Source organism: Schistocerca americana, chromosome 3 (genome assembly GCF_021461395.2).
Source record: "Schistocerca americana isolate TAMUIC-IGC-003095 chromosome 3, iqSchAmer2.1, whole genome shotgun sequence".
NCBI classification, from domain to species: Eukaryota; Metazoa; Arthropoda; class Insecta; order Orthoptera; family Acrididae; genus Schistocerca; species Schistocerca americana.
In genome coordinates, this window is record NC_060121.1 from 595,086,693 (window position 1) to 595,101,804 (window position 15,112).

The window sequence follows — 15,112 nt, forward strand, 5'->3', positions numbered from 1 at the left end:
CATTACTAGCCCAGCGCCTAGTCGGGAGAGCCGATTTGATCAGGCGTTCCCTTAGCCGTCCGCACCGCGGCTTTATATATAAGAACGCTGCGCGTGAGAAGAAGGCCCCAGTTCTCTCCAGACGCTGATTTGCGCACCACATGTGCCGGGAGTCGCGTCGCGTCGGTATCATTGCTATAAACAGCCTCGGATGCCGTAATAAGTTACTCGGGATACGCGTAACCATGAAATCGTTTTCGAGTGAAGTGTTAATTCTGGGATGACTTTAATGATCTATCTTCAGTTTGCGTAGGTCGTATTTTCACGTGCCGCCGCGGGACAGACATCGTACCATTATTTAGCGTGGCGTTTGATGAACATTATCATCAGATTATGGCGAGCATTCACTTAAACCTTTAATTTGAACAGTTATAGTTGCATCAGCGCATTAGACTCTGAACTGCTCTGGTAGTTGGATTGTGTGGATTCTTTTTTGGTCTGTGACTTTCAGAATATAGTGAACATTTTAGAGAGAATCGTTTTTGATTATGAATCCCAGACAATCTCCTAATTCCTCAGAGCTATAAGCTGTAGCTGTAAGTGTATTTCTCAGATGAAGTGGGCTCTAGGAATTCTAATTACAGGCTTCACGTTTTGCTAATCACTTCCTGGTTGCCAATATTGTAGTTAGAGAGCCAGTGTTGAGAACGGCAAACAACAGCATTAAATAAATAATAGGAAACATTTTATAACAACAATAAATTCCACCCGCCGCCCCACATATGCTAATCGGCCGGGAAATGCATCTTTTCTACATTACATTCTACATTTATATATAGCAAAAATATCCACCCGCTGCCCCACAAACTGCCAGTTTTTTTGCATCCCATTAATCTGAACTCCATTGTACAGCAATAATTCAGTTGTAGGGGGAATAGAGTAAACATGGCTTTGTTCATGAAACTATTTATGTAATTGCCAGCATTGTTTTAATGGAAACAGAGGACAAGTCTACTACAATGTGAATATCACATGAAATATCATTGACCAGTTCGTTACATTAAAGAAATTGTCAGTGAAGCTGATGCGTGAGTTGGATTGCTCAGATATTTATGATGTTTGACAATGTTTCGGATAGGAATCGTATTTTGCGACTGTTGTGAACAAAGAAAACCAGGTATTTACTCAAGTTAGAACTATAACGAAATCGCAGCATTTTGGTATATGTCCGTCGCTATAAATACCTGTGCACAAAATTATTGAAACATTAACTACAGAATTTAAGAATAGGGGAATAAATCTTACAGAGATGGAAAAAGGCGACTGACTACCGTAGGATTCCTTGTAGAGTCCCTGTGACCCGAGTGTGAGGTAAGCACAAACATTTATTACGAAAGAAATAGAACGACTGATATAATTTACATAAATTACGAAAAATGTGAAACTGCTGAAAACAACGAGAACGCAAACGACACTGTAATATCATTGAACGCACACTTTGAGGGCTATGACCACTTGCTCATCTTGGATAGTGTGAAACACATCTCTTCTACCGAACAATTCTCATAGCTCTTAAGGTATGCACTTTAGAGCCCATGTTTACAAGATATTTTTTGTTGTTCTTAAAGATACTGCATCCTCCCAAAATATGAGAAGCAAAGAGCTTTCAGTAGAAGAAAAGTGTTTCGTAGTATCGAAGGTGAACAAGTGTTCATATCTCTTAAGATATGCACTTTCAAGGCCCTGTTCACTAGGCATTTTTTTCTTGCTTTGAGGTAAGGAACCTGTCTCTAAAGTTTGTTCGTGTTTTTTTTTTGCGACACCCTGTTTACAATATGATTCAAAATTCCTTTAACCGGCTTCTAAAGGTTGTAGAAGACACATAGTAGACGAAGGTTTGGCAAGGAAAACCGTCTCACGATACGCACATAGCGGGGACTATGAGCTATGGTGGTTCAAATGGCTCTGAGCACTATGGGACTCAACTGCGGAGGTCATTAGTCCCCTAGAACATAGAACTAGTTAAACCTAACTAACCTAAGGACATCACAAACATCCATGCCCGAGGCAGGATTCGAACCTGCGACCGTAGCGGTCTTGCGGTTCCAGACTGCAGCGCCTTTAACCGCACGGCCACTTCGGCCGGCTATGAGCTATAAGCTGTGTGTTACAGGAGCACATGGCACGGGCAATTATTTGAATACTTGTCCTCGGCTTCTGTTCTATGTGACGAAGGACGTGTAGTTTTGGACGTCCCAGCTATCTCGCAGCCGTTGTAGTCGGGCGAAGGCGCTGTGTGTCGTCATAATTACAGCAGGGACTGACGACGACGTCCTCTTCTCAGATTGTGAAGTGGGAAATTTGAAAGTGATCCAGTATTCGAACGGTGCATTTCCGGACACGGTTCCCTTTCAATACTTCATCTGCTAAGCCCCTCTACAGCCCCTAGAAGCCTGTAAGAGGAATTTTGAATCACCCTATATATTTGCTAACGACTGTATTTAACTGAAAATTCCGAAGGAAGAGTCACGTAACTGTACCAGATATGAACAAACATAATTAGTTTGCAACGTGCTCAGTAGTCCTCGACTCTTGATCTGAGGCGCACCAGTGCATATATTGATCAGCCACTGGTGCTGGTTTTTCTTCAATGAAAGCACGTCCAATTGTCGTTAACGAATTATGGACTTACAGTGTGCACATCGAATTCAGCGCTCACTGAAATTTCATAATAAAACTGCTTTTCTACAGTGATAACGAACCTGTCTCTGGATAGCCTCTACCACATACGTACTCCAGGATGTGTACAACAAACACGTCGCCAGGGACACACGCAGTTGGCACGAAAGCGCGGAACAAAACACGTTCTCTTCCCTTTCTTCTTCCGAAAGCTAATTGTTCCGGCTATTTCTGTGTTCTGTCGATGTAACCAGTTTTTATGTTTCCTCGTTAAATATTTTCGTTTTTACGTATTACTTTTCTCATTAGTACTATTGCGTGAAATTTAAATAAGGAAGAACAAACACATAAACTTACTAAGAAACTTATCAAAATTCGACAACATAAAGGAAACTGCTTAGTGCTGAATTAAGTATTTGTTAGAGAGAAAACGTGCACAAAACGTAACATTTACAAAACAAAACATCTGTAACTGGGTACTGAAAATAAATTCACAACTTATAGAACACAATGTTGCTAGAGGTAAAACAAAATTTTTTTGTGATGACAGCGTCAACTTGTACAAGCATTCTCTTAAATTTTTCAATATGATTCGTCTGCCTTTAGTTTCTAAAGATTTCTTAATAACATTGTATGTGTGTCTCAAAGCATAATGATAAAGTAATGATTTTTAAAGGTGCCTTAGTAGCCTACCAGTAACAGTGTGAGCCTGTTGCTGATCCTGCTGATCCGCCGCTTCTTTTTCCACTTCCAAAACCGTTCGCCCCTTGTCTAGTCTAGAAGCGAGGCAGCTGCCAGCAGTGTGTCTCCCACAATATAAACGACACTAAATTTCATGGTGAAAGCTGCTGTGATGCCTATAGTTTCTAAAATGAGTTACAAGAGCGGCCATTTTTGTTTCCAAAACAGATCCTGTTCTGGAAGGACGCCAGTGTCGCCAACAGAACGGCAGACGTGATGGTATCGCCGGAATTGCAAAATAGCTTTCTGGAGGCACTCGAAAAGAAGGGTATGAAGTCTTCTGTCTACGTAGAAGACGTGCAAAAGTAAGTCTCTTTATTTAACAGTATTAGTTTTCTCACTTTGTGTTAGGGGTCGCAACACATATACAGTACAAAACTTCAACCAGTGGTGCTCCTCTTAATATATCCGATCACTGTCATTCCTAAAACGACGTGAATGTTATTGCAACGGCTGTGCAAATGGAAGCTTTGCGACGGATGGAGAGAAGTGATCAGATGACTTAACTCAAGAAGCTCATTGTGCTACAGCAAGTGTTCCAGTTCGAGTTTCATTCGTAAAGATTAGCCTCGGACGAACGGTGGAAAACAGACATTTTGTTTCCAGAGAAATTATTAATTTGTGAGTTGTGATCGATATCAGTCGCTTTAAATATTTAATTCCGGACTTGTAGCATTCCTAGCGTAACTAGGCATTTAGAAATTGATGCTAATCAAATTTTCACTGGCGTTAATAAATGGTTTGCGGCTAATTCACTGTCATTAAACTTTTAAAAGACCCACTATATGCAGTTCAGAACATGTAAGAGATTTCCTTCCAGAATTTGTATAACATATGAAGACATCCATATCGAAGAGGTTGACAGTGTTAAATTTCTGGGCTACAACTCGATAATATATTCAGTTGGGGAGGGAATACCAAAAAATTGCTGAAGCGCCTAAACAGGTCCATATCTGCAGGAGGCAGCTGTAGGAGATATAAATATATACACTCCTGGAAATTGAAATAAGAACACCGTGAATTCATTGTCCCAGGAAGGGGAAACTTTATTGACACACTCCTGGGGTCAGATACATCACATGATCACACTGACAGAACCACAGGCACATAGACACAGGCAACAGAGCATGCACAATGTCGGCACTAGTACAGTGTATATCCACCTTTCGCAGCAATGCAGGCTGCTATTCTCCCATGGAGACGATCGTAGAGATGCTGGATGTAGTCCTGTGGAACGGCTTGCCATGCCATTTCCACCTGGCGCCTCAGTTGGACCAGCGTTCGTGCTGGACGTGCAGACCGCGTGAGACGACGCTTCATCCAGTCCCAAACATGCTCAATGGGGGACAGATCCGGAGATCTTGCTGGCCAGGGTAGTTGACTTACACCTTCTAGAGCACGTTGGGTGGCACGGGATACATGCGGACGTGCATTGTCCTGTTGGAACAGCAAGTTCCCTTGCCGGTCTAGGAATGGTAGAACGATGGGTTCGATGACGGTTTGGATGTACCGTGCACTATTCAGTGTCCCGTCGACGATGACCAGTGGTGTACGGCCAGTGTAGGAGATCGCTCCCCACACCATGATGCCGGGTGTTGGCCCTGTGTGCCTCGGTCGTATGCAGTCCTGATTGTGGCGCTCACCTGCACGGCGCCAAACACACATACGACCATCATTGGCACCAAGGCAGAAGCGACTCTCATCGCTGAAGACGACACGTCTCCATTCGTCCCTCCATTCACGCCTGTCGCGACACCACTGGAGGCGGGCTGCACGATGTTGGGGCGTGAGCGGGAGACGGCCTAACGGTGTGCGGGACCGTAGCCCAGCTTCATGGAGACGGTTACGAATGGTCCTCGCCGATACCTCACGAGCAACAGTGTCCCTAATTTGCTGGGAAGTGGCGGTGCGGTCCCCTACGGCACTGCGTAGGATCCTACGGTCTTGGCGTGCATCCGTGCGTCGCTGCGGTCCGGTCCCAGGTCGACGGGCACGTGCACCTTCCGCCGACCACTGGCGACAACATCGATGTACTGTGGAGACCTCACGCCCCACGTGTTGAGCAATTCGGCGGTACGTCCACCCGGCCTCCCGCATGCCCACTATACGCCCTCGCTCAAAGTCCGTCAACTGCACATACGGTTCACGTCCGCGCTGTCGCGGCATGCTACCAGTGTTAAAGACTGCGATGGAGCTCCGTATGCCACGGCAAACTGGCTGACACTGACGGCGGCGGTGCACAAATGCTGCGCAGCTAGCGCCATTCGACGGCCAACACCGCGGTTCCTGGTGTGTCCGCTGTGCCGTGCGTGTGATCATTGCTTGTACAGCCCTCTCGCGGTGTCCGGAGCAAGTATGGTGGGTCTGACACACCGGTGTCAATGTGTTCTTTTTTCCATTTCCGGGAGTGTATATAAAAAAACTTGTATAATTTGCTTACTTTCGTTTTATTATGTCATATGGGATCATATTCTGGGGTAACTCGTCAAACCGAGCAGAAGGTTTTAGAGTGCAAAAGCGTGTAAAAAGACTCATCTGTGGTGCAAATTCAAGACTCTTGTAGAAACCTGTTCAAGGAACTGGGTATTCTAACCACTGCTTCTCAGTATATTTATTCCATAACGAACCTCTGTTTCCAACCAATAACTCAATAAATAATGTCAATATTGGGGATACGAACAATTTACATAAAGACCTAAAACCACTTAACTTCGTTCGAAAAGGGTCCAATATTCAGGAACACGTATTTTCAATAAATTCCCAGCAGCTATTAAAAACTTGGTTACAGATAAAGTGCAGTTCAAACGCAGTTTTAAAGACTTTTTGACAGGCAATTACTTCTACTCTGTAGATGAATATCTTAAGAGGGAATGTTAGACAAGCTTAAGTAAAAAAGTCTGTTAGATTTCTGTTTTGACAGCACTTAGTCACAACAGTCAAGATAAAATGTTTTGTGTATGATACATTTATTTAATGCGCATGACTGTGTTTCATTTTGACAGTGTATTAATTCTGTAAATATTAACAGCTCCAGTTTACTGTAATGTATTTACCTATTGTGACTATCTCCTGACAAATGATGTGGGTAGTGAGTATTATATTTGAACGTTTTATGTTTTTTATTTTAGGCTTTCTGACTTGTTGTAGACCCACGAGAATCGTCTCATTATAGGGTTAGTGCGACGAAAAAAAAAGAGAATTATCATAGTAATAGTGCTGTTAGAATGAACATACAGGAGAGACAGAAGACCGGTGTGGTCTGAACTCGTTCAAGAGCTTACACACGATATGGGAAAGAGTATCTGTATTACGAGGGGTGTTCGAAAAGTAAGTTACAGATTGTTATGGCAGAGCAAGTAAGGTTTATTAAACGCTGCACTACTCTTGAAATTGACATAGGTGATTGACAATATTTTTCACCATACTGACCAAACTTTTGTAAACAATGGGCGGAACGTTCTGTCAATCGTTCAATTTCTCGACGATAAAATACATCTTCTTGGTCACAGAGCCGTTCGAGAACCACTGTGTGAACGTCCTCATCAGTGGAAAATCTGAAATTTCTGCGAATCTGTTCCGCAGATATACCTGAACATTGTTGACGGCGGTCGATGTCGGTGATCTTTCTTCTCCATCAGCAACACTTACGTCTGCGCTGCCCTGCTGAAATTACGGGCACCATTTTACTACGGCTGGACGAAACAGGCCATTTGATCCATATACTGCTGAATAGCAAAATGTATCTGTGTGTAATTTAGATGATTTGCTCACAGGAATCGCACTGCGTCGCGTTTTTCTAGTTTGGAGAACGTTCCCAGTTACTGCCTCATTTCATTGTCACAGGTGTGATGCACCTGTTATCCATTGTTATTGTTGTTGTGGTCTTCAGTCCAAAGACTGGTTTGATGCAACTCTCCACGCTGGTCCATCCTGTGGAAACCTCTTCATTTTCCAGTACCTATTGCTAGCTACGTTCTTCTGAATCTTTTTAGTGTATTTATCTCTTGGTCCTCTACGATTTTTATCGTCCACGCTACCCTCCAATACTAAATTGGTGATCCCTCGATGTCTCAGAACATGTCCTACCAACCGATCCCTTCTTCTAGTCAAGTAGTGCCACAAGCTCCTCTTCTCCCCAATTCTATTCAATACCACCTCCTCTAATCTTCAGCATCCTTCTGTAGCACCACATTTCGAAAGCTTCTATTCTCTTCTTGTCTAAACTATTTATCGTCCACGTTTCACTTCCATACATGGCTACACTCCATATAAACACTTTCAGAAACGACTTCCTGACATTTAATCTATACTCGCTGTTAACAAATTTCTCTTCTTCAGAAACGCTTTCCTTGCCATTGCCAATCTACATTTTATATCATCTCTACTTCGACCATCATCAGTTATTTTGCTGCCCAAATAGCAAAACTCCTTTAGTATTTTAATGTCTCATTTTCTAATCTAATACCCTCAGCTTCACCCGACTTAATTCGACTACATTCCATTATCCTCGTTTTGCTTTTGTTGATGTTCATCTTATAGCCTCCTTTCAAGACACTGTCCATTCCGTTCAACTGCTCTTCCAAGTCCTTTGCTGTCTCTGACAGAATTACAATGTCATCGGCGAACCTCAAAGTTTGTATTTCTTCACCATGGATTTTAATACCTACTCCCAACTTTTCTTTTTTTTCCTTTATTGCTTGCTCAATATACAAATTAAATAAGTTCGGGGATAGGCTGCAACCCTGTCTCACTCCCTTCCCAACCATTGGTTCCCTTTCATACCCCTCGACTCTTATAACTGCCATCTGGTTTCTATACAAATTGTAAATAGCCTTTCGCTCCCTGTATTTTACCCCTGCCACCTTCAGAATTTGAAAGAGAGTATTCCAATCAACATTGTCAAAAGCTTTCTCTAAATCTACAAATGCTAGAAACGTAGGTTTGCCTTTCCTTAATCTTTCTTCTAAGATAGGTCGTAAGGTCAGTATTGCCTCACGTGTTCCAACATTTCTACGGAATCCAAACTGATCTTCCCCGAGGTCGGCTTTCACCAGTTTTTCCATTCGTCTGTAAAGAATTCGTGTTAGTCTTTTGCAGCCTTGACTTATTAAAGCGATAGTTTGGTAATTTTCACATCTGTCAACACCTGCTTTCTTTGGGCTTGGAATTATTATATTCTTCTTGAAGTCTGAGGGTGTTTCGCCTGTCTCATACATCTTGCTCACCACATGGTAGAGTTTTGTCAGGACTGGCTCTCCCAAGGCCGTCAATAGTTCTAATGGAATGTTGTCAACTCCCGGGGCCTTGTTTCGACTCAGGTCTTCCAGTGCTATGTCAAACTCTTCACGCAGTATCGTATCTCCCAATTCATCTTCATCTACATCCTCTTCCATTTCCATAATATTGTCCTCAAGTACATCACCCTTGTGTGGACTCTCTATATACTCCTTCCTCCTTTCTACTTTCCCTTCTTTGCTTAGCACTGGGTTTCCATCTGAGCTCTTGATATTCATACAAGTGGCCCTCCTTTCTCCAAAGGTCTCTTTAATTTTCCTGTTGGCAGTATCTATCTTACCCCTAGTGAGATAAGCCTCTACATCCTTACATTTGTCCTCTAGCCATCCCTGCTTACCCATTTTGCACTGCCTGTCGATATCATTTTTGAGACGTTTGTATTCCTTTTAGCCTGCTTCATTACTGCATTTTTATATTTTCTCCTTTCATCAATTAAATTCAATATTTCTTCTGTTACTCAAGGGTTTCTACTAGCCCTCGTCCTTTTACCTATTTGATCCTCTGCTGCCTTCACTATTTCATCCCTCTTTCCCCCATTCGTGAAAATTGTTCCCTTATGCTCTCCCTGAAACTCTGTACAACCTCTGGTTTAGTCAGTTTATCCATGTCCCATCTCCTTAAATTCCCACCTTTTTGCAGTTTCTTCAGTTTTAATCTACAGTTCATAACCAATAGATTGTGGTCAGAGTCACATCTGCCCCTGGAAATGTCTTACAATTTAAAGCCTGGTTCCTAAATCTCTGTCTTACCATTATATAATCTATCTGATACCTTTTAGTATCTCCAGGGTTCTTTCATGTATACAACCTTCTTTCATGATTCTTAAACCAATTGTTAGGTATGATTAAGTTATGCTCTGTGTAAAATTCTACCAGGCGGCTCCCTCATTCATTTCTTAGCCCCAATCCATATTCACCTACTATGTTTACTTTTCTCCTTTTTCCTACTCTTGAATTCCAGTCACACATGACTATTACATTTTCGTCTCCCTTCACTACTTGAATAATTTCTTTTAACTCATCATACATTTCATCAATTTCTTCGTCATCTGCAGAGCTAGATGGAATATTAACTTGTACTACTGTAGTAGGCGTGGACTTCGTGTCTATCTTGGCCACAATAGTGCGTTCACTATGCTGTTTGTAGTAGCCTCCCCGTACTCCTATTTTTTTTATTCATTATTAAACCTACTCCTGCATTACCTCTATTTGATTCTGCATTTATAACCCTGTATTCACCTGACCAAAAGTCTTGTTCCTCCTGCTACCGAACTTCACTAATTCCCATTATATCTAACTTTAACCTATCCATTTCCCTTTATAAATTTTCTAACCTACAACCCGATTAAGCGATCTGACATTCCACGCTCCGATCCGTAGAATGCCAGTTTTCTTTCTCCTGATAACAACGTCCTCTTGAGTAGTCCCCGCCCGGAGATCGGAATGGGGGACTATTTTACCTCCGGAATACTTTACCCAAGAGGACGCCATCATCATTTAATCATACAATAAAGCTGCACGCCCTCGGGAAAAATTACGCCTGTAGTTTCTCCTTGCTTTCAGCCGTTCTCAGTACCAGCACAGCAAGGCCGTTTTGGTTAGTGTTATAAGGCCAGATCAATCAATCATCCAGACTGTTGCTCCTGCAACTACTGTGAAGGCTACTGCCCCTCTTCAGGAACCACACGTTTGTCTGGCCTCTCCACAGATACCTCTCCGTTGCGGTTGCACCTACGGTGCGGCTATCTGTATCGCTGAGGCACGCAAGCCTCCCCACCAGCGGCAAGGTCCATGGTTCATGGGGCGAGGGCTTCTCATTACCTGATCATTAGTTACGTGATCTACCCACCTAATCCATTCTTCTGTAGCCCCACATTTAAAAGGTTTATATTCTCTTCTTGTCTAAACTATTTATTGTCCATGTTTCAGGTCCATAAATAGCTGCTCTCCATACAAATACTTTCAGAAAAGACTTCCTGACACTAAAATCTATACTCAGTGTTAACATCTCTCTCTTCTTCAGCAACGCTTTGCTTGCCATCGCCCATCTACATTTTATAACCTCTCTACTTCGACCATTCTCAGTTATTTTACTGCCGAAATAGCAAAACTCATCTACTGCTTTAAGGGTCTCATTTCCTAATCAAATTCCCTCAGAATCACCTGATTTAGTTCGACTACATTCCATTGCCCTCGTTTAGCTTTTGTTGATGTTCATTTCATATCTTCCATTCAAGACAATGTCATTCCATTCAACTATTGTTCCAAGTCCTTTGCTGCATCTGACAGTACTGCAATGTTATCGGCAAACATCAGGGTTTTTATTTTTTCTCCCTGGATTTTACTTCGTACTCTAAATTTTTCTTTGGTTTACTTTACTGCTTGTTGAATGTACAGATTGAATAACATCGAGTATAGGTTACAACCCTGCCTCACTCCCTTCTCAGCCATTGGTTGCCTTTCGTGCCCCTCGACTCTTATAACAGCCTGGTTTCTGTACAAAATGTAAACAGCCTTTCGCTCCCTGTATTTTACCCCTTCCACCTTCAGAATTAGAAAGAGAGTGTTCCAGTCATCATTTTCAAAAGCTTTCTCTATGCCTACAAAAGCCAGAAACGTAGGTTTGCCTTTCCTTAATCTATCTTCTAAGGTAAGTCATAGGGTCAGTACTGCCTCGCATGTTCCTACATTTCTAGCGAATCCAAACTCATCGTCCCCGACGTCGGCTTTCACCAGTCTGTCCGTTCGTCTGTAAAGAATTCGTGTTAGTATTTTGCAGCCTTGACTTATTAAAGTGATAGTTTGGTAATTTTCGTACCTGTCAACACCTGCTTTCTTTGGAATTGGAATTATTGTATTCCTCTTGAAGTCTGAGGGTATTTCGCCTGTCTCGAACATCTTGCTCATCAGATGGTAGAGTTTTGTCATGGCCGGCTCTCCCAAGACTATCAGTAGCTCTAACGGAATGTTATCTACTCTTGTGGCCTTTTTTCGACTTAGGTCTTTCTGTACTCTGTCAATTTCTTCACGCAGTATCATGTCTCCCATTTCATCTTTATCTACGACCTCTTCCATTTCCATAATATTGCCCTCAAGTATATCGCTCTTGTCTAGACCCTCTGTATACTTCTACCGGCTTTCCCTTCTTTGCTGGGGACTGGTTTTCCATCTGAGCTCTTGATATTCATACAGGTGGTTCTCTTTTCTCCAAAGGTCTCTTTATCTTTTCTGTAGACAGCATCTACTTTAGCCCTAGTGATATGTGCTTCTACATCCTTACATTTGTCTTCTAGCCATTCCCGCTTGTCCATTTTGCACTTCCAATCTGTCTAATTTTTGAGACGTTTGTATTCTTTTTCGAGTGCGTCATTTACTGCATTTTATATTTTCCCCTTTCATCAAATAAATTCAGTATCTCTTCTGATACCCACGGATTTCTACAAGCCCTCGACCTTTTACTACTTGATCCTCTGCTGCTTTCACTATTTCATTTCTCAAAGCTACCCATTCTTCTTCTACTGTATTCCTTTTGCCTGTTCTCTAATGCTCCCTCTGCACCTCTCTACAGCCACTAGTTATTTCAGTTTATCCAGGTCCCATCTCCTTAAATTTCCACCTTTCTGCAGTTTCTTCAGTTTTGATCTATAGTTCATAACCAATAGGTTGTGGTCAGAGACCACATCTGCCCCTGGAAATACCTTACAATTTAATACTTGGTTCCTAAATCTGTGTCTTACTATTATAGAGTCAATATGAAACCTTCCGGTGTCCCCAGTTCTCTTCCAGGTGCACAATCTTCTTTCCTGATTGTTAAACCAAGTGTTAGCGATGATTAAGTTATGCTGTGTGCAAAATTCTACCACACGGTATACTCTTTCATTCCTTATCCCCAGCCCGCATTGACATACTATTTTTCCTTCTCTTCAATTTCCTACTATCGAGTTCCAGTCCCCAATGACTACTAAATTGTCATCTCCCTTAACTATTTGAATTATTTCTTTTATCTCATCATACATTTCTTCAATCACTTCGTTATCTGCGGAGCTTGTTGGAATATAAACTTGTTCAACTGTGGAGGGCGTGATGTTCGTGTCAATCTTGGCTACAATAGTGCGTTCACTGTACTATACATAGTAGCTTATCTGCGTTCCTATTTTTTATTCATTATTAAACCTACTCCTGCAATACCCCTATTTGATTTTGTATTCATCACCTGACCGGAAGTCCTGTTCCTCCTGGCATCGAACTTCACTAATTCCCACTATATCTAATTTTAACCCATCCGTTTTCCTTTTTAAATTTTCTAACCTACCTGATCGATTAAGGGATCTGACTTTCCACACTTCGATCCGTAGAACGCCAGTTTTGTTTCTCCTGATAACTACTTCCTCCTGAGTATTTGCCGAACGGGATATTGTACCCAATAGGAAGACATCATCATTTAATCATACAATAAACCTGCATGCCCTAGGGAAAAAATACGGTTGTAGTTTCCCCTTACTTTCAGCTGTTCGTAGTACCAGCTCAGCAATGTTGTTTTGGTTGATGTTACAAGGCTGCTTCAGTCAATCATCCCGTCTATTGCCCCTGCAACTACTGAAAAGGCTGCTGGCCCTCTTCAGGAACCACACGTTAGTCTGACCGCCTCAACAGATGAGCCTCCGTTGTGGCTGTACCTACGGTATGGCTACCTGCAACGCTGACGCACGCAAGCCTCTTCACCAACGGCAAGGTCCATGGTTCACAGGGCGGCTGTTATCTGTACCGCAGCAGAACTTTTGGTGTGTGTGTGAAGGAAAACGGCAACATGGGAATGCACAACTCTTGTTGTGCAAAGGTCCTAGAATGGATCGACATGTGTAATTTACATTTCAACGTCCTCTCGTAGTTTCGCATATGGTAGAGGGGTGGAGGAACGAAGAACAGTTTCTGATAATATACAATGAAGTCTATTTTCATTAATCATAAAATACACTAACACTTCCTTTTGTAATACGTCGTTAGTACTGACAATGTTCTTAACCGAGAGACACTGGTTTTGCACGTACTAATCTGATGTCAGGCCGCTAGGATTGAGATACGAGTGTCATTCGCAAAGTAGATAACGGTTTGACCACACAGTTTAAGCTTTCACGGCTGGTACTGACATCACTTAAAACTGCCACTTTACCTCTGAATGTGTGTCCTGCAGTCGGAGGGGAAACGGTAGGAGAATGTTTTATAAATCGACCACGGCCTGTTAGCCCCGAAGTTTTAAATGTTTAAAACAACGTTTGTTCTGCAGAAATTTTTATTTTATATAATTAAAAGAAACTTTATTTTACAAACAATTTTATACCCAAGCTACTTTTCTACGCAGTCACTGCTCAAATTTAAGCACTTGTCGTACAGTTTTATCAGGTTTGCTACACCTTCTTCATACCCGGTTGTCGCCAAGTTGTTGAACCACTGATAACGGCTTCTTTACGTTCGTCATCATTTCCGTAGCATTGTCTACACCAAAGCTTTTAATTTGAGGAATAATCACATGGGGTTAAGTCCGGACTGTATGGCGGATGTTGAAATATTTTCCACTGAAATCACTGAAGCAAGCATTGTGTCTCTCCCGCTGCATGTAGACGTGCATTATCGTGAAGGAGGCGACTCCGCTGGTTACCATTCGGTGGCTGTTGTTTCTAATAGCGCGGCGAAGTCATTGAAGAGTCTGACAGTAAGACACTGCATTTACGAAACGCCTATCTTTGAGTTTTGTTTCAGTCCTTGCTCTATCAGTCACCAATGAGGGCCAGCTCGAGCGATCTTCGTCTTGAACCATATTTCGGTCCGCCATTAAAGATGATACGCCACTTCTAAGCTTGCGCTTCGTTCATCACATTGCCTAGAACTCATTTATCTGTCTATAAATTTCGATAGGTCGGACTTGTGGGTTGTGGGTTTAAAAAGAGGATAATACTACGCCCTTCACACTTAACCGGATCGTCAATTTTTTCGCGCGTTTTAAAGTGGCACAGCTAAGCAGTAAGCGACCGCATAGAATCGCAGCTGCCGTCAAAGTGAAGCGGACGAGTACCAAGATCAGTGGTCGGGCGGCGGTGGTGGGGTAGGGACACGGCGACGTGTCAAAACAAAACGTTCTTAACTTCCCGGATGACCCTCGTATATGCGAATAATTTCTAAACTCACCTTTTTGGTAGTTTTACAATGGCTGGTAGCACAAGCAAAACCGTCGCAAACTGAAGGTACAGAGCTACTGGAAAATTTTGAGATAGAGAAGCATCTTATATTTTCAGCTATATGAAAATAGGGGAGAGCGGCAGAGTAATTTTGTGGCTGAATGGCAAATAGCTATGAGTACGCTTACTCTACCGTAAAATATTCAGCAGAAGCGTAAATTGGAATGAACACATAAAATATACATT

At 42.3% G+C, this 15,112-nt stretch overlaps 1 protein-coding gene across 1 annotated transcript in view; it reads left to right on the forward strand.

Annotated features, from left to right (window-relative positions):
* Positions 1–15,112, forward strand: part of LOC124606619 (zinc carboxypeptidase-like) — a 52,542-nt gene that overhangs the window by 1,254 nt on the left and 36,176 nt on the right. The window contains exon 2 of the mRNA XM_047138604.1: positions 3,568–3,704. Coding sequence (XP_046994560.1) covers positions 3,568–3,704 — 137 coding nt within the window. The remainder of the gene's footprint in view (positions 1–3,567; positions 3,705–15,112) is intronic.